General features: G+C 46.0%; 1 protein-coding gene across 1 annotated transcript in view; it reads right to left on the bottom strand.

The window, feature by feature from the left end:
* Positions 1–8,249, bottom strand: part of CCDC148 (coiled-coil domain containing 148) — a 69,257-nt gene extending 61,008 nt beyond the window's left edge. The window contains exons 1-2 of the mRNA XM_054173547.1: positions 8,138–8,249; positions 672–793 (exon numbers count right to left, since the gene is read on the bottom strand). Of these exons, the coding sequence (XP_054029522.1) occupies positions 672–793; positions 8,138–8,249 (234 nt within the window). The remainder of the gene's footprint in view (positions 1–671; positions 794–8,137) is intronic.
* Positions 8,250–20,961: the final 12,712 nt, after the last annotated feature.

The raw sequence follows: 20,961 nt of genomic DNA, 5'->3' as shown, positions 1-20,961 counted from the left end.
AAACTCATACTTGGTCTTCTTTTCAGCTTGACAGCCCCAGCTTTTGCTGCTGCTTCAGTTCTGCTGGTGATGCTAGTTTATCCACACATTATAAATCATTCTTGATAAAAGTATTTGTTGAACTTCACTCATATTAAGCAGACTACTCTCCTATTTACCACCTGGGTCATGCTGCAGCTATTTGTACCTTTCTATCCAGCTCTACACTTCACATTTTAGGGCTTAAAAACCCCTTTTAATTTTCTTTTCAAGATCTACCTCCTCTTGACTTCTTGAAATCCTCTCTCCATATCCTTCTGGTTTGTTTCTTTCTGGATCAACATCCCCTTTCCATGTATTCCCCTAAATTGTTCATCACCCAGCATTCTGAATAGTTGATGTAATGAGTCTGGATTACTTTCCTCAGAGCACTTGGATACAGATCTTTTCCCTGTCTTTTTGAGAAGCAGAAACCACAAACATTTGGCATCTCTTGATTCAAAGGAACTCCAAATCACCATAACCCTAACTGTGAGAAGCTCTCATCCTTTGCCCTCTTTGGATGAACACTGTCACAGCAATTTGTTATTGCTGTTCATTCTCAGCTTCCCTGGGGGAGTGAAAAGAAACATGAGAACTACATTTTAAAAAGCAGTCCCACTACAAACAGCACACACACAAAAAAATCATACCTTTAACTGAATTTCTGCAGATGCCTTTTTTTCTCCTGCAGCAAGCTCATACAGATGTTTGTAGTCAACAGGTTTATACTTCTGGCTGTAAAGGCCATTTCTTACAGCAACCACCAGGTTTTCTAGTCACATAAAACACACACAGTCATTTCAAACTCTGGAGAAATATTTGAAGTGTGAATGATAAAATAAAAGCCTTGCAGACAGAACTTAGAAGCAGCAGATTTTTAAACATTAAGAGTTTCCATAACAAAGAGATTGTTAGTTGGTGAAGCAGGACATTGAGACTCTTGAATGTGTCCAGAGAAGGGCAACAAGGCTGGGGAGAGGCCTCGAGCACAAGCCCTATGAGGAGAGGCTGAGGGAGCTGGGGCTGTTTAGCCTGGAGAAGAGGAGGCTCAAGGGTGACCCTTATTGCTCTCTACAACTACCTGAAGGGAGGTTGTAGCCAGGTGGGGGTTGGTCTCTTCTCCCAGGCACCCAGCACCAGAACAAGAGGACACAGTCTTAAGCTGTGCCAGGGGAGGTTTAGGCTGGAGGTGAGGAGAAAGTTCTTCACTGACAGAGTTACTAGCCATTGGAATGTGCTGCCCAGGGAGGTGGTGGAGTCACCAACCCTGAAGGTGTTCAAGAGGGGATTGGATGTGGCACTTGGTGCCATGGTTTAGTAGCCATGAGATGTTGGGTGCCAGGTTGGATCTGATGATCTCTGAAGTCACAGTATCACAGTATAACTAAGGTTGGAAGAGGTCTTTTCCCACCTTGTTGATTCTATAAGCTGTTAGAAATTATATATATTAACCATTTGTCTGTTCACCAACAGTTTCTTAGAAAGTTTTTATATATACACACACACATATGAACTTAAAGAATAATTCACTTTAAATTAGGTTTACTGGAATTCTAGTAAGTTCTCCACTAAAATTCTGTAGGCCCTGAGAAAGCAATGTACATCCTTATGAAATAACAACAAAAAGCAGTCAATTGCAAGGAAAACATCATGCTTGGTTCCTGCTGCATGCAGTGTGGATTGTGACACCCACTTTCTCCAGTCCTATCATCAGCATTTCAAAGACTGTTGTCCAAAACAGCCCAGAGGAAGCTCTGCTGGAATAGCAGCTGAAGTCAAAGACTGTACCAAGCTCATCTTTCACCACACATTGAAGACACTTTGCAATGACCCCTTTGAGAAGTTTCACTGAGGGATTGCCATATTCCTCACTCTGGCCTTCAAAAGCTGTTGTGAAGTTGGGTGTTTGTTACTGTAGCCCTGCTCTATCAGTTTTAGCCAAAGCAGGGCCATTTGATCTTCACAAGACTCCCTCCTTTGGATGTTTGGCAGGCCACCTTCACAGATCTTCACTTAACACCAACACCTGCTGACTGGAAATGACCATAGTTCCAAAGCTACTAAGCAGACTTACCTTCCTGTCCCACAGCAAGCTGGGCAGCTATCCCACATCCCCAAATAACAGTTACCTCAAGTTTACCTTGCTGTCCTCCTCTAAGCTTACATTCCCATTCTTAGAAGCCACTGCCTTGATTTCTCTTCCTCCTCACCAACTTCCTAAGCATGGTTAATATCAGCATTTCCTGGTCCTTTAAATACAAAACATATCATGTATACACTTAACACTGGGTGAACCAAGGACTGAGCAACCAGATCAGAACGAATCCAGGAAGCCAAGGCTGCAAACCCTGTCCCAACACAACTGTCCACACAAGGCAGAAGCGCCCTCAAGCACCCTGGATGCAGCGCTGCCCAATACCGACAGATTCTCCTGGCTCCTTGGCCTCCCACCAAAACAGAACAGCATCTCTCCTCCCCTCCCATCATGATCCACAGTTTCCACAAGCAGCTTCACTCCCTGAACTCGAGAGGATACACCACCTACACAGAGGAAGGCTTTCTCCTTTCCTCCTGCTAGTCAGCCCTGCTTTCTTCGCTGCTAATCTTCTCAACACAGGAATTATTCCACCAACTCAGTGTTGTGCTAACCAGATTACAGCTTTGATCTTGCATTATGACTACTTTTTTATTCTCTATATACCTTAGACAAAAAAATGTCCTATAGTTTGATCCATTAACTTATTCCCTTTTATCTCTCCTATGAGATTAGCAGGAATAATCTCCTTTCTCCTAGCTTTCAGCCCTTTAGGTGGCTTTGTTCATCTGTGGGCTTTTATTCCCATCAATTCTCATCCCTAAATTATCAAGATTTTATGTGAAGACTTTTTTTTTCCCTCATTCTCTTGGACAATGTTTACAGCATTGTCCAGCAGAGATCATGGAACATTATGAATGCTAGGAAGTAATTCTTCCCAGAAAGTGATTGGCCATTGGAATGGGCTGCCCGAGGAGGTGGTGGAGTCACCATCCCTGGAACATTTAAAAGAAGAGACTGGATGAAGCACTTAGTGCCATGGTTTAGTTGATTAGATGGTGCTGGGTCATAGGCTGGACTTGATCTCAAAGGTCTTTTCCAACCTGGTTAATTCTGGGAGTCTGTGATCATCCCATGTTCAAAGTGAAGGTTCTGTCACCAAACCCTCTGAAAAGCTTTTCATTCACTTGTTCCTCCTAAGCCTATTACCCCCAGCATTACTGCTCCCAAAGGCTTGTAATCACTCCCAGCCTGCTAGAAGTCATTTCAGGCAGTGTCCACGCACACCAGCAGCAGGGCACAGCAGGAACTCCAAAGCAATTCCAGAACATTGCTCATTCAGGCAAGCACCTGGGGGCACCTGGGTTTGGAAAGCCTGATTGCATGATGTTCCAGCCTCAGAGATCCTCAGCTGATTCCAGGATAGCACACTGTGGTGCAAGTATGTGTCAGCACGAAGGTGGGACACTGTCATCTTTTCTAGAAGAGATAAAGATCTCACTCTCACCCTGCAGCTCCTCTTGAAGCTGCTGCAGAGACCTCTAGGTGCCTAGTGTCAATGGTTTTGGAAGTGTTCCTACATGCATCCTACAGGCATGTCAGTGCATGCATTGGCAAGGTGTTCACGCTGCAGTCAGCTTTTACCTTTGTCAGTTGACGTCCAGTTCCCAATCTGAAGGAGTTGTTCAACCACCTTGCTAGCACAGAAGGCTCCCACCACTTTTTCTGAGCTATGGTAGAGACATCCAAGGGTAGGAAACCCATGTGAGTATGGTCCTCACAACTGCAATATCCTGACCAGTTTCCTTTGGCCTGTCAGCATTGTCATCTCCTTCAGGTACTCAACGAAATTGCAGTTTGGTGTCCCTGTGTGACTGCTTCTCTAAGCCAGCTTTATTCCTCACTACAGCAGAGTAAGGATGAGAGACGTGATCAGAACCCAAATCCCTGTAATCTTCTTTGTACCCTTTCCTTCTCATAACACAAAAAGCATGGGAAGAGGGTGGAAAACATGGAAGGGTAAACTGAGGGATGTGAAAGAATAACAAACACACCGCAGAAAATGACTGGGAAGGGAGAAAGGACCATCCTGCTGAGTGAGGAGATGGAGAGAAGGAGGAACGCTATCAAATAACAGGGAGAGGCACTGTTTGTCTTTGGCTGGGGTGTCCTCACCTCTTCTCATCACATGAAAAAGTCCCAGAGAACAGCAATTAAGCAGAAAGAATTAATGTACTTAAGAAGGCTACACTCAGCCGTACCCAGGTTAAAAAAGGAATGTTCTTCCCATGGTCGGTTTCCAAACATCAACGAAAGCTTGCAGCAATGTTTGGAAGCCTTAGAGATGGATCTGAAAGCCCCAGGTTTAATTTAGCAACATAATCTGGTGTTTTCTACGCTCTTAAAGTTTCATATAAAACATAACTATACATAGCTACACAGAGAGCTAATGCAAGAGAAAGCAGGAGCCTGAGGGACTTCCTCAGGTAACTCATCGCCAACTTGATGTCCCTCATGTCTCAGAGAGGAATGAGTGAAAGAGGTTCCACTTCCAAACCTCTAAACCCAAATAATTTAACTCTTTCCTTTCAATGTGCTTTTTGCCTTTTACCTGTACATCTGGACCTTATGAATCTCTGCTACTAATAATTCTCTGTTTCTTCTTCCACTGAGGACTTAGCACTGAGAAAGTTTTCCGAGGTCAGTAAGGTCTGCCCATGCAAGATCAACTCCAAATTCAGGGTCTTGGCATATAGGATGCAAGCTTTGCATTTAGTAGTTAATACACTAGATGAATCTTACATTTTTCCAAAGAGAATAGAATAGACCAGACCAGGTTGGAAAAGACCTCAGAGATCATCAAGTCCAACCTATCATCCCACACAACTCAACTAAACCAAGGCACCAAGCACCCCAGCCAGTCTCTTCCTAAACACCTCCAATGATGGTGACTCCACCACCTCCCTGGGCAGCACATTCCAATGGCCAATCTCTCTTGCTGGGAAGAATTTCTTCCTACCATCCAGCCTAAACCTCCCCTGGCACAGCTTGAGACTGTGTCTTCTTGTTCTGGTGCTGGTTGCCTGGGAGAAGAGACCAACCCCCACCTGGCTACAACCTCCCTTCAGGGAGTTGTAGAGAGCAAGAAGGTCTCCCCTGAGCCTCCTCTTCTCCAGGCTAAGCAACCCCAGCTCCCTCAGCCTCTCCTCACAGGGCTGTGCTCCAGACCCCTCCCCAGCTTTGTTGCCCTTCTCTGGACACCTTGCAGCAACTCAACATCTTTCCTTAAACTGAGGGGTCCAGAACTGGACACAGGACTCAAGGTGTGGCCTAACCAGTGCTGAGTACAGGGCACAATGACTTCCCTGCTCCTGCTGGCCACACTGTTCCTGATGCAGGCCAGGATGCCATTGGCCTTCTTGGCCGCCTGGGCACACTGCAGGCTCATGTTCAGCCTACTATCCACCAGTACCCCCAGGTCCCTTTCTGCCTGGCTGCTCTCCAGCCACTCTGACCCCAGCCTGTAGCACTGCATGGGGTTGCTGTGGCCAATGTGTAGAATTCTATATGTCTGTATACACACAAATAAATGCAGACTTGAATAAAAATACAAAATATGAGACTTCTGGATTTCACAAGGCCCTTTCCATGATTTTCTGTAACAAATACTGGCTAAAACCTGAGACAATGATAACAGTAAATGAAAATACTTGGCCTTTTGCCCCAGGACTGTAAAGCTTTAGCACACAGATCCTTAGTAAGTTCAGACAAGCTAGGAAGCTTAAAGGGATAAGGAATGGGCTTTTTCTTTCCAACCTTTTTATTTTTTTAGGTTCCTTTTGCAGTGAAACTGGCCACTAGGTACCAGCAGCAAGGTGTTTTCCATTCAGCATTAGGAGGACATTGGCTGGAAGCGGTGTGTCTGACATCATGGATGGGCAGGGAGTCCCATATCAAACATCAGGGTAAATCCTGCAAAGCTTTCCCATGATCAGACCTCCTCCAGGTCTGCCCTAAGGACTGTCGTGTACCACATGCCTACAGAAGGTCTGGCAACATGACTAGACCATGCCTTAGTGTGGAAGGATTGTTTCAAGTCACCCCCAGGAGCAGTCCACAGGATGACTGGGCCTTGAGGGCTGGAGAGCAGCCCAGCAGAGAAAAGTTGAAGGTGCTGGGGGATGAAAAGCAGGAGATGAGCCAGCACTGTAACTCCCAGCCCAGCCCCAGTGCATGATACCCAGCAGCGTGGGCAGCAGGGGCAGGGAGGAGATTCTGCCCCCTGCTCCACTCTGCTGAGACCCCACCTGCAGTGCTAGAGGGCTAGTTCTGGAGTTCCCAGCAAAGGAGAGACATGGCCCTGTTGGAGCAGAGCCAGAGGAGCCCATAAAGATGGTGATCACCTCTGCTACAAAGACAGGCTAAAGCAGTTGGGCTTGTTCAGTGTAGAGAAGGCCCTGGGGAGACCTTACTAGGGCCTTTCAATATATAAAGAAGGGCTTATAAGAAATAGAGAAAGACTTGAGCAGAGCCTGTTGTGAGAGGACAAGGGGTGATGGTTTGAACTGTAAGATGGAGATTTAGACTGCATAAAAGGAAAAAATAATTCATGCTGAGGCTGGTGAGACCCTGTCCCAGGTTACCCAGAGAGGTGGTAGCTGTCCCATCCCTGGAATCATTCCAGGTCAGGTCTCCTGGGCAAGCTGCTCTAGTTGCACAAGACCCTGCTGACTGCAGGGGAGTCAAACCAGATGAGCTTTGAAGATCCCTTCAACCCAAACCAGCCTGTGATTCCATGAGTATTTCAGAAGCAGTTTTACTCTGGACTCTGATAAAACAACTAAATCTGAACACGATAGCATACATACCTACATCACCAATCCTATCAGCAGCAGAGAATGTTCTGTGGGCTGGGACACTCATCTTCATTCTTTGATGTATTTTTGATACCTGTTGAGGAACAAACAAATGTTTTGAGAATGCCAACACTGCAGGTGCAATCTAAAAAAACACATTCAAAGAAAAATGAGTGTTGTTTTCTGTGGGGAGTAGGCACACCTCACTAAATGTAATGGGACAGGAACTCTCCAAGTTCATCTTTGACTTCAGGAGGTGCCTCATATGCCTCCTATCATTCAGCAGCTAAGGAAAACAAAACTAATTATCTCCTTAACAAATCTTTAATGCTGTCCTACAGACCACCCTTTTGCTTTGTGCTTTCCAAATGACAATGACCCTGATGACCTGGATGTAAGGGAAGTCTTGGAAGGGTTCTTGGCTTTCTAGAAATGAAGCCTGAAAAGGTCACTCTTTCCTTAGCTAGAGAGACCACCTTTATGAGTTTCTGTATTAACACTTGTCAACTCAAGTCAGCAGTTCCAATGACAGTGGCCTAGCTCCTGAGCAGCACACATCAGGTACTCACATCACCTTGGGATAAACCTGACATTGAGATGCAATAAGGCCTACAACAGAGTGAAAAAACTCTGTCTTAAGAACCTTACTTTCACCTCCGTTCAGCATGCACTGGGCACCAGGACAGGTCTTGCAATCAAAGAGCAGCAGTAGAGATCACAACAAGGTGTTTCAGCTGAATCATGCCAGGAGGGGGATGTCATGTTCAAACAGCCTCCCCACAAACCCAGCTCCAGCCATCCCAAAGTTTCCTACGCAGAAAACTCCATCCACTTCGTCACACCTTTGACATCTGCCTGGTCCCACAGCAAAGACCAACACAGTCAACAGCAGTTCAGCAAAATCTGGTAATTTGTGTATTGTGAGGTTATTTCTCTGCTGTTCCAGTGAGCTGAACCATTTATCCAGAGGAATTCCAAGGAGGAGGAGGGAAAGCAACAAGGAGGAGGGAAGCAAGAGCAGCAGAAGCAATGGAAAGGGAACTACTCTGACTGCGACGGTCAAATAAAAGTGCAAGACTGCAACCCAAGAGATTTAGCACTGTACTTTCCTGGGAGCTATGTTTCTTCGTGACACCATCTGCATTGCAGAATCATCAAAACTAGCTAAAGTGTGAAAATGTGACCTAGGTGGACAACAGCTTCATGAATGAGCTTCTGCAGCTACCACAATCAAACGGGCAGCGCAGTTGCCATCGTGGCCACACCGGCGCGCACACGTCCTCACACGCTCCCCCTTCCTGGGGCTCCAAAGGCAGTTTGGTGTTCATTCTGTACATGTTCACCATGCAACTTACAAGGCAAAGAGAGCTCGTGACCAGCAGGCTTTGTACAGTCAATATTCTGTGATTAAGACAAGGAGAAAGCAGCGAGCACTCGCTGACAGAGCGATCGGTGCTGCTTCCTGCAGACTCTCCACTTTTACTTAGCAATGTTCTGAAGCTGCCCCTTGTGCTAACCAGAAATACCAAAGTCTAAATACCATCCATCTTCCCTCAAGAAAGGCCAGTCATTAACATTAAAGGAACCTTCTCAAATTAGTTCTGAAAATAATTGATGATACCAGCTGGCCAGGAGCTGCATTAATGTCATCTGATCTCAAAGACACACAAGAATAAGGAAGGCAGGCAATACACGAGGGAGTTCATTCCCATCTGAAGGAATAGTGTGCATTTTACACATCCAATAGTCACCTGGAAATAAATCCACAGCTCCATCCCCAAGTCTACACACCCCTCAAAAGCCAAGGGGAAAAAGAAAGGAAGAGAAAGGTTAGCACTTTGATGCTGTTCATTCCATTTTTCTCCACTTAAAGCAATTGTTTATCTTTCAAACTGTAACCATGTAATGCTGCCAAATTCACCCAGACAAGGAGGCAGCTCTCCAGAAGAGAAACAACTCTGGCCTGCTTGCCATGGTAATGCCTTATCTCTACATCAACTTATCTACATGTTATTTCCTACCTGCAAAGATACTTCCGTTGGAGTAGCTGTGTTTTAAAATCAAATTAATTACCTATGTAAAGCCTCGAGGGTAGGGATTTACCTAACAGTGCAGTACAAGCTTTACCTTACTTCTTCAAGATGCAAGGACAGTTTAAGTGTGGGTCTCTTCAGCTTGGTGGAGACTGAGAGGTGTATATAAAGATCATAGAGTCATAGAATCAATGAGGTTGGAAAAGACCTCAAAGATCATCAAGTCCAACCTGCCACCCAATACCTCATGACTACTAAAACCATGGCACCAAGTGCCACATCCAATCCCCTCTTGAACATCTCCAGCGATGGTGACTCCACCACCTCCCTGGGCAGCACATTCCAATGGCTAACAACTCTCTCTGGGAAGAACTTTCTCTTCACCTCGATCCTAAACCTCCCCTGGAGCAGTTTCAGACTGTGTCCTCCTGTTCTCGTTGCCTGGGAGAAGAGGCCAACCCCCTCCTGGCTTCAACCTCCCTCCACATAGCTGTAGACAGCAATAAGGTCTCCCCTGAGCCTCCCCCTCTTCAGGCCAAATAATCCCAGCTCCCTCAGCCCCTCCTCGCGGAAGTGATGTGATGGGCAGTGGCAGGAGGATGGAGCCAGGCTCTGCTCAGTGATGTCCAATGATAGGACAAGGTGTAATGGGTGCAAACTGGAGCACAGAAGGTTCCACATGAACATAAGAAAAAACAACTTTTTCACTGTGAGGGTGACAAACACTGGAACAGGCTGCCCAGAGAGGCTGTGGAGTCTCCTTCTCTGAAGACATTCCAAACCTGCCTGGGTGTGTTTCTGTGTGACCTGCTGTAGGTGGATCCTACTCTGGCAGGGGGGTTGGACTGGATGATCTTTTGAGGTCACTTCCAACCCCTAATGTTCTGTGACTCTGCTGCTTCTTTTCTCCACCTAAAGGCAAAAGATATTTTTCCTTTTCCTTCTTAGAAAGGTCAATGACACATGGGCTTGTCTTTATTTCTTGGAGGAATCACTGAAAACCTCAGCTGGAACAAGAAGTGCTTGATCACCAACACACAAATCTTTGAGCTACAGACTGAACACATTTAAAAGACATTTAAAGAGAATTAGTTTTATGTAGGTTGTTTACAAGTCAATTAAGTTTTGTTTAGTATTCCTAGTGTCACAATTCCTTTAGATTTCCAGCCTCCGAAATCATCTTCCTGGGAGGAGGGGGAAGTAGATACATGAAAGGTCATAGAATCATAGAATTGTTAGGGTTGGAAGAGACCTCAAGGCTCAGTCAGTTCCAATCCCCCTGCCATGGCCAGGGACACCTCACACTACAGCAGGTTGCTCACAGCCACATCCAGCCTGGCCTTCAAAACCTCCAGGCATGAGGCTTCCACCACCTCCCTGGGCAACCTGTGCCAGGCTCTCACCACCCTCATGGAGAAAAACTTCTTCCTAACATCCAGTCTGAATCCACCCATTTCCAGTTTTGTTCCACTCCCCCTAGTCCTATTATGACCTGACACCCTAAGAAGCCCCTCCCCACCTTTCTTATAGGGCCCCCCTAAGATACTGGAAGGCCACAATTAGGTCTCCTCAGAGCCTTGTTATAATGATGTAATGTTGTCAGAGCCTAATGGTGTAACTAAAAAAGAGGGGCAGAGGGGAAAACTTAAACAAAACCAACAAGCAAACAGAAGTAAAATCCTGCACATTGCCATAATTTCTTGTGGAATTCTGTAATATTCAATGCTTTCTGGAAACTCCAGCACAATTATATGACAATTTCCACCGAATTCAGTGTAGCAAAGGATAAAGGTTGAACAGGAAAGCTTAAAACACTAATATAAGCTCAAAAAGTAGGAAAAAACCACTATAGGGACATTCAACATATTTGTTTAGCAGTACTTGGCAATTTCCTCTTCAGGTTTTCCATGTGAATCAAAACCAGGCCTACTTCTTTGCTGAAATTTACCCTTCCCTTGGAGAGTCAGTCAGCCACACACCTGAATTTCAAGCAAAGGGAAAGCATCATGATAGACTGAAATTCTTTATTTCAAAAGGTTTTTGGCAGATGAGCCTAAACCAGATCCCTCTCACCATCACAACTCCCAGCCTCATTCAGAAGGATGTGAATACTCAGTGGTGGCCTGACATTTCTATGACCCTAAAGACACCTGCACCAACCCAAGAGTGCAGGATGACTGCACCCCCTTACACCACCACACACACTACCTAGATTTGCACAGGGCCAAGAGCAGCAGGGTCAAGAACCCACACAAGGATTGTGAATGAGTATGGCCCTTCTCCAGTAGAGCCACTTGAGCTCTGTCCAGCAGCAGCCTGAGACAACAGCAGGCTCTCCCATGGAGTCTTCTATACTATGGTGAAAATTTACACAGCAACTGTGACCTTCTTTAGGACAGATACCAGCAAGCCTGCTATATTCTGAGATCCTGAAAACAGCCACAAATACATCTGTGTAAGGCTTGCAGTGGATTGGCTGCAGCTTTGTGGAAACATCTGGGCTTCTTTGATGTGGAACTGCCCAGTGACAGCAGCAGTTTCGACCAAGTGGCCACAACTCAAATTCATAGAATGGTTGGGTTGGAAGGGACCTCAAAGATCATCGAGTTCCAACCTCCTGCCGTGGGCACAAGACCAAGCTAGACCAAGCTGCTCAAAGCCTCATCCAACCTGGCCTTGAACACCTCCAGGGAGGGGACATCCACCACCTCCCTGGGAAACCTGTTCCAGTGTCTCACCACCCTCACTGGAAACAATTTCATACTAATCTCTGCTCTAAATCTCCACCCCTCCAGCTCAAAGCCATTGCCCCTCATCCTGTCACTCCAAGCCTTGTCAAATGTCACAGTATCACCGTATAACTAAGGTTGGAAGAGACCCCAAGGATCATCAAGTCCAACCTGTCTTGACAGACCTCACGACTAGACCATGGCACCAAGTGCCACGTCCAATCTCCTCTTGTCCCCCCCCAGCCCTCCTGTACCCCCTTCATGTATTGGAAGGCTGCTCTAAGGTCTCCCTGGAGCCTTCTGTTCTCCAGGCTGAACAGCCCCAGATCTCTCAGCCTGTCCCCACAGGACAGGTGCTCCAGCCCTCTGATCATCTTTGCGGCATCCTCTGCATCCACTCCACCAGTACCACATCCCTCTTATGCTGGGGGCACCAGAATTAGATACAGTGCTCCAGGAGGGGGTCTCACAAGAGCAGAGAGCACAGAATTCCTCAAATTAAAAGCAGGAAAAGTATATCTACAAAGGGAAACACAACATGGAATGGCTCTGTGTACAGAGTGAGACATCACAGTCCCTCGCCAAGTCAAAATGAGAGCTCTGTAACAACAAAACCTGGCTGGCTTTGTCCGCTAGCACTTTCAATTCTTGTCACCCCATTTCCCCAGGCTTCAGTGAGTGAGGGCATTCAGTGGTGTATTTGAGTACAGTGGGAGAAAACAATTCACCTCAAAAGATTCTCTGACTCTGCCTTCCCCCCCCCCCGCCATGGTTACTCCCTAGAAGGGCTTTGAAATCCCTGCTGTCAGTTTACAGTCCCCACTCCTTGGGACCAGACATTTCTATCGACAGGAGAAGCTGCTGCCTGAGCTGAGGTTTGCACAGCACTCAAGGAAATCCCCCTGATCCCAGAACCCAGCACAACAACTGTGATTCAGCACTTTCAAAGAGCACAACATCTACTTCCATTTTTCATTCTTACAAGCATAAGCCACGAAAAACTGTATGTAGCAGAATTTCTTTTCCACCCCCTACTTCCTCTTGCATTTTCACTCCAGTTCCCAGGCTGTACAGCAAATGACTCAGTGGGCATCTCAGATTTTCACCAGAGCCACTGGGCTTTGCTGTGCTTCTAATCACCTCCATCCTTTTGCTCTGGAAGAGACCACTGGAATTTTTTGCCTTTTACCTTAAAAGAGTAATTTCCACAGCCTGATTAGATTCTGAGATCTGTTACTATTTCTTCTAGGGGTGAAATCTGTATTAAAAAGGGGAAAAGAAAAACCAGCTTAGGGTGAGGCTTGATATATTCACATCATAAAGATGGAATTATTTGAGGGTGTACAGATGACAAATTTAATTGACAGTGGTAGGCTAATTCTGGGGGTGCTCCCTCAGCCTCTCCCCTGCAAGCCCCCATCAGCTCCAATGGAGATTTTGAACTGAGTATTTCATCTTACAGCCCAGCTTTTACATTTCATGATGAAAATGATTAACTTTTAAAGGTTTGCAGCTGCTTGGAAGGCCCTAATGAGCTACAGTTAATGATTTCCTTCCATATATATATGTGTGGGTTTGAAATTAAAAGCAGAAATATCAATTTCAGGAAGTCTTCACTGCCTTAAAAAAAAATCTTTTCACCTTCACAGTTTACAACAGAATGATTTTAATTCACCTATTTCTTCTCTAAAGGAAGATAAGTCAGTGAGCAGTGCTCCTTAGAACAAAAAGTAACTTCACTTCTCTGGCTCTGGTACTGGGAGTGCATTTTCATTGGGAGCAGGTTTGTTTCTATGGGGGTTTTTTGGCAATTAGTTTTAATGTCAACCACGAAATGCAGCTGGAACTTGGTCAATCTGTTTAATCTTTGCAACCAGAAAGATTAAGAAAAAGATTCAAGAAGGCTGACATCTTTAGCATGTAAACATCAAAAATCCTCTTTAGAACGCAGCCACAGGGCAATTTGGGTACTATTCACAAGAGAGAAAAGGGCCTTCCCTTCCCTGAAACATTCTGTCCCAGAGGTTAGGGGAAAAGAGGCAGGGAGGAGGCAAATTTGGGTTTCCAGTGCCCTTTCTGAAGGGTCTCCTAAGCATTGGAACCACAAGAATTTCCACATACTGGATGTTTGTCTTATCCATGTGTATTAAGGGATAATCTACTCCACAGGTTTTGGAATGGTGCATCCACCTCACATCCAAGTGCCCTAAACCATTTGAGTGTTTGACCTAAAATATGTGATCCAATCACTGGATCCAGGTGGCTCAGGTGCCTGAAAAGACACAGTGCTGGCTCCTGTCTCCTGTGAAAGCAAGGACCACTCAGGAGCTGTAGCTCCCAGCAATGCCAGACCCCTTCTCACCAAAGCAGAATGCTTCCCTCTCCACCCATGCTGCCAGCAACAGGCTGGCAGCTTTACTAAAGATACCACCACAGCATCCAAGCCTGGAGACCTAAGCAGCAGGGGAAAGGCAAAGGAGCATTTTAGCTTGAGAACTAAGAACTACACAGCTCAGCAGCTCTGGAGGAAAGCTCTAAAAGAAGAAAAAAGGCTGCATTAGGGAGCTCTGCCAAGCAGCACTACCTGCTGTACGATCGCATGGGAGGATGCAAACTCTTCTGTAAGTATCAGCAATCTGTATCCAGCTTTGACAGCAGGAGCAGTGTCTTGCACAGCCAAAGCCCTGCTTTGCATCCCCAGGCCAGTTTCCTAGCTGGCTTCTGGTCACTCCCAAGCCTTCCCCATCAGCTCACAGCACCTGTTCCAGCTCTGTTGTACGTGGTCAAAGCACAACAGCATGGGATTTAAAAGTAAATTAAAACAGATCACAGATCCGCTTCAGCTGGAAATGAAGGGGATACCGCTTCACAGTTTCATCATCACATCAAACCTTTAGTGGGGTTAAGATTTTATTAGGTTAAATACAATGAATCAGGCTGGAGGGACATTGCGAAATTATGAGCAACATAAAGGCTGGACTAAACATCTGTCTCCAGAAAAAACAACTGCACAGGGAGCTAACAATCGAGTCTCTCACAAGCTTAAAATGATCTCTGTTTCTCTGCTCTATACAGGCAGCATTTCTCCTGCCAGCTTTTTTGGGTTCTGAGCACCCCAGAATGGCTTCTGCTGCCCAGGGAGGTGGTGGAGTCGCCGTCCCTGGAGGTGTTCAAGGGGAGATTGGACGTGGCGCTTGGTGCTATGATCTAGTTATGAGGTCTGTTGGAACAGGTTGGACTTGATGATCCTTGGGGTCTCTTCCAACCTTAGTTACTGTGATACTGTGATACTGTAACCCTGGGACGCACTCGAGGCAAGCACTACATGGCAGCTGCCACCTAACTCTGCAGGAAGGCAAAAACAACTTCTTGTTGAAAAAATGGGGAGCATTTGAAAGCTTTAAGAAGCCTGCATCCATCACCCCCACTTCTCTCTCTATCACAAAAACCCAACCCTTCTGTTACTTTTATTACCTTTATTGCTCCCTGCCCAGCTGCCACATTAGCGTCACTCTCCTGTATTACACATTTTGGGACCCATCATCCTAATCTGGGTCCATCTGGCCAGTTTTAAATGAGTAGCTTCTTCCATCCAAGAAACACTGTCCTTTTTAAAACCCAACTATGGAGACCAGCAGGATTAGCAGCAGCAGAGCTGCCCCTCTGAGCTATTTACTTACTGGTCCCTTCAGCATGGCTTTCTTTTTTTGTCCTGACCTGCTTCTGATACAAGGTCAGCATTTGAACTAAACTTCACATATTTGCCTTAGCTTCATCTCCTTTGAAAAGAAAGCAGAAGAACACATCTGCAGCAACAGAACTGCTGTAAAAAAACCCACAACACACACTACCCAACTGGCTGGCCATTTTCTGCAGTTTTATGGTGTTTGATGAAGAGCTCATTCCCCTCCAGCCTACCCATTTCTCTCTTCTGCAATGTCGTCACCCATTTGCATTTAATCTCAACCTTGTAATCATTTTCTGTTACCACAAGTTCAACATTATGACTTCACTAAAACACTGAAAATGAATGCTAAGATGGTTTTAGAAAGGGCAAGACTGTATAAACCTGTACTTTATCTTGGGTAACCAAGGAGGGGAAAAAAAAAAGGGTACCAATTGAAAGGATGAAAGCACTGCAAGTTACATTTATTTCTGGTTTAATGCTGATATGCCTAAAAACCTCTTCCATACTATAAAAGACCATCTAAGCCTGAACTGAGAGATACCCTGCTTCAAGGCTTTGTTCAAACTTCACTACAGCCTCTAGGTAGGAAGTCTTGATGCATCTCAGCAAGAAAAAGTACAAAAGCTCAAAGTGACATAGAGCAAAAAGACTGCAGAGCACAGAAAGCCCTTCCCAGGGATGCTAAATCAGCTATGGCTACAACCAGCCACCACCAATTTAGGATTTGATTGCAATTCAGAGCTCTTTTAGCTAATAACAAATATGACCTCTTAAGAGATTATGCCTCCCATTCAACTGAACATTTCTTACTGTAAACACTCATGTGTGCCTGAGGAATAGGACTTAAGTATATTCTTAAATATGGCAATACCAAATAGAAGGCAAGAGCCTACTCCCTCTCATTTAAATAGAAATGAAAGTCTCCCAAGTGTTAGTCAGCACTTCTAGAGCAGGCAGAGCGTGCAGCCTACCTGTTCACACCCCATCACATGGTGCTGCTGGGGAAGGTCCCAGTCCCACAAGTATGAGCACTCCCAACCAGTTGAACATTAACTTTGAAGCAGCCTAGATTGCACTGCCTCAGTTCCACGAGCCGTTTGCACGCAGAAATCGCTGCAGATTCAGGTCGTGAGTGTCATTTTTCTCCCCCCTCTCAGCTAAACTGCTAATCAGCAGAAGGGCAAAATTACTGGGTGGGGAGGCAGCGTGTAATGATCTGGACATGCTATTTAAACCAGAACTTTTGGTGCCCATTTCAAATCAGCCACGTGGCTAAATGTAAAAATCAATAATATGAAGCCATAGCAGCCCTGCACAAAATACAATTAGCAGCATGATCGATGACATTTAACAGCAACTCTAATGCTGTGTGAGTGAAGCTTGCTTAATTTCACAGCAGCTCCTATTAGGATCCTGTCAGAGGTCCCAGCAAGTGACTCGTGGGCTGACACAATTAGAAACCAGAAATGAGCCACTGGCTTCTTCAACGACTTTGTATCATAGTATCAGTCAGGGTTGGAAGGGACCACAAGGATCAGCTAGTTCCAACCTCCCTGCCATGGGCAGGGACACCCCACACTAGATCAGCCTGGCCAGAGCCTCGTCCAGCCTGGTCTTAAACACCTCCAGGGACAGGGCCTCAACCACCTCCCTGGACAACCCATTCCAGGGCTTCACCACTCTCATGGGGAAGAACTTCCTCCTCACCTCCAGCCTGAATCTCCCCACCTCCAACTTCATTCCATTCCCCCTAGTCCTATCACTCCCTGAGATCCTGAGAAGTCCCTCCCCAACCTTCTTGTAGGCCCCCTTCAGATACTGGAAGGCCACAATTAGGTCACCTCGGAGCCTTCTCTTCTCCAGACTGAACAGCCCCAACTCCTTCAGTCTGTCCTCATAGGAGAGCGGCTCCAGCCCTCTGCTCATTCTTGTGGCCCTTCTCTGGACACCTTCCAGAACCTCCATATCCCTCTTGTGCTAGGGGCTCCAGAACTGCACACAGTACTCCAGGTGGGGTCTCAGCAGAGCTGAGTAGAGGGGGAGAATCCCCTCCCTTGCCCTGCTGGCCACACTTCTCTTGCTGCAGCCCAGGATCTGATTGGCTTTCCAGGCTGCAACTGCACACTGAGAGCTCCTGTTGAGCTTCTCATCCACCAGCACCCCCAAGTCTCTCCTCAGGGCTGCTTTCCAGCCACTCACTGCCCAGCCTGTATTTGTGCCTTGGAACACAACAGCAAGGGGAACTGTGATGACAGGTTAGGACAGATGTTTCCTAAAACATCCCAACTCAGGAAGAGTAACCCAAACAAAGGAGTCCCTTATTTATTTCCCGTGCTTGCTTTTGAATACCTGAAGATTCCTTACGTATTTTGGGGAAGGTTCTTTTCCAGATTTTGAAGCTTAAAGGAAATGCTAATTGTTTAGCATGCTTCCATGTAAAAAAAGGAACATTAGCACGCAGTTGTTGGAACCCTCTGATCCCAATTATCGTTAGGGAAAAGAAGAAGAGAATGGCTCCCATTGTAGGCACGGAGTAAAAACCACCAAACAAATAACCAGCTTTATCCTTTAATCAGATCCATTCTCTTCTTCTAGTTGAACTATCTGAAAATGGCACCCATCCAGAACCTTTTAATCTTGCAGCAGTCAATCCTTTCCCCAGGAATTAAACACACAGTGTAATACTTTTATCAGTCAGTGTCAAAACAGTTGCTAGACAAGTCCCACGGTTTGATTATCATTTAAATTTGCATTCCCAAAAGAAAGAGTTCTGGCTTTGTTGGAAATAAAGGCAAGCACCAGAACTTGTATGTCCCCAAAAGAGACAAGAGTCTTTTTTGTCCATGATAATCTCATTACTTCCTCATTAAGTAAAACTTAATCCAAAGTAGGCAGATCAATTTGAGTAACACTTAAAACAATCAGCCTCATGGCATACTCTGTCACACTGTAAGGGGGTGGGGGAGAATAGCTCATCTGCTTGCTGTCTGCACATTACAAGAGAACTCCTATTCCCCCCTCTATCCCTTGAATATTCTAAGCAGCTAATCCAAGATAAAAATCACAGACTGTTAGAGGCTGGAAGGGACCTTGAAAGATCATCTAGTCCAACCCCATGAAATGGGCTTTAAAAACCACTTCCTACAGAGAAGAAAAATCGCAGCAGGCAAAGAAAAAATAAAGGAAGCAAATTTTTTCTTGAATGTGGACATGAAAGGGTAGGAAGTGAAGTCACCCAGCGCAGCGTGCAGCCTGAATCGAGAGTCAGCTGGCATTTCATTGTGCGGAACACAGCGCGCACAACCCAGCCCACTGACCGCCCGCCCCCGCTGCGGAGCCAGCCAGCTGCACACACCACACCTGGCAGCCGACCTTCGGCTGAGCCTGCCATGGGAAACGCACCCATGCTTTCAGTAGTTGATTATTATAGCAGGGTTTGGGTTGCAAGGGACCCTAAAGATCATCTAGGCGCAACCCCCCCGCCATGGGCAGGGACACCTTCCTCTAGGCCAGGCTGCTCAGAGCCTAGAATAGAACTAACCAGGTTGGAAAAGACCTTTGAGATCATCCAGTCCAACCTATCACCCAATACCACCTAATCAACTAAACTATGGCACCAAGCACGCCATCCAGTCTCTTCCTAAACACGTCCAGTGATGGTGACTCCCCCACCTCCCTGGGTAGCCCATTCCAACAGCCAATCACTCTCTGTGAAGAACTTCTTCCTAACATACAGCCTAAACCTCCCCTGGCACAGCTTGAGACTGTGTCCTCTAGTCCTGGTGCTGAGGAGGACACAGTCTCAAGCTGCGCCAGGGGAGGTTCAGGTTTAGCCTTGCCCAACCTGGCCCTGAACGCCTCCAGGGTTGGAGCCCCTCCAACTTCTCTGGGCAATTCCTGGCATGTGGCTGTGCCACCCTGCACAGAATGCTGTTTTGCTGAGCTGAAGGCAAAAATGCCAAGGCATCACTTACAGATTTTTGAGGGGATTTGAACACACTTTATTGCACACTTTTTCATTAACGTTCCATCTAGCCCTCTTTATTACCTCCACATCTAACAGGAGGTTCCAAAACACCCTGCTTCAATGTGTGGAAAGTTTTCCTGGAAGATGTGAGTCTGAGCTATCCAGAATAGCAGCCTACAATTTTCTCCATTCCTTAAGAAATAGCAGCTGTATAGTTAACTCGACCTTCACCTGCCTGACTCATGGAGCCTGTTTCCTTGTTCAGTAGCCTCCATGGAAAGCAGGATACTTGTAATGGTGCAGTGAGCAACTTGCCACTCTGCTGCTCTGGTGTCCAGCACATGAAATGCTTAAGTCTACATCACTCCTTTAGCACAACAAAAGATGCTATAATAGAAATCAGGGAGAACCAAGGTTCCCTGCACTACAACAAAGCATCCAGACTTTGCTTGAATCTTCCACACCCTCCCACACCCCCTTTTTTTCCCCTCTGTTAATGAAAAACAAAGCCAAAGCAATAACTTGAAACAGTATAAAGTGATTGATATTAGTAGAACAAAATATTGCACTTTCATTATCTCTTAAGGCCCACCAGCTTTGGAAGCAAGCATTTCAACCACCCATATAAACCCCACGGTCTCTTTTTAAGCCAAAAAAGGATGTGATTCACCTGAACAAGGAAACGAGACCTCCTGGTACTTTTCTGCACTGTTAGAAGTCATTTTCTTGCTTAGGATTTCTTTGCTTTATAGCACCAATAAGATGATGCTCCTGGATCAAAACTTGACCTGCTAAACCAAATCAAATAAATTCTTCTTGCTTATATATAAACTAGAACATTTAACGAGCTGTTAACCAAGGTTCACCACATAAAACCTGACAGCGTTTAGGTTATCACAAAAGAAGCATCTTTTCATGTCAGTTTTCATAGAAGGAAGGCTAAAAAGTGTTGCTAGAGGTGTAGAATAGAATAGAATTAACCAGGTTGGAAAAGACCTTTGAGATCGAGTCCAACCTATGATCCAACACCATCTAATCAACTACACCATGGCAGCAAGCACCCCATCCAGTCTTGTCCTAAACACCTCCAGGGATGGTGACTCCACCACCTCCCTGGGAAGCCCATTCCAATGGCAAATCACTCTTTCGATGAAGAACTTCTTCCTAACATCCAGCCTAAACCTCCCCTGGCACAGAAAGAACAAGAACAACAACTGGGATGACAGTAGAGTCAGGAGCTTGGAAGGAATAGGATGGGAAATGAAGGAGGTTCCAAAGACCACAGCCTGGGACAGGCCAGTCACCCAGGTAAAGCAATGCCAGCAGAAGGGATGGCTCTCCTTAAGTGGCTCACAGTGGAAGGTGACACTCATGTGCTCTCAATCACTGATGTCCTCCTGCCACCAGATGACCACCCTGATGGTGACCATACTTCTGCCATCAGGCACAGTGCTTGATTGCCTGTAACCTGTCAGAGCCAAGCAGACTCCACCTCCTCATGCAGACCAGGCATCAATGAAGCTGTAAAGCCATGGGTCATATGAACTGACACAAAAAAAGCACAGGCCTCCCTTTTCCTGGTAAATGTGATGCCTATGCAGTAACCAAGAATTCAAGTGCAGTGGCTTATTG

This window comes from Dryobates pubescens, chromosome 2, assembly GCF_014839835.1.
Source record: "Dryobates pubescens isolate bDryPub1 chromosome 2, bDryPub1.pri, whole genome shotgun sequence".
Classification (NCBI taxonomy): Eukaryota; Metazoa; Chordata; class Aves; order Piciformes; family Picidae; genus Dryobates; species Dryobates pubescens.
Note: the sequence above shows the minus strand (reverse complement) of the source record. Positions and strands in the feature narration are given on the sequence as shown.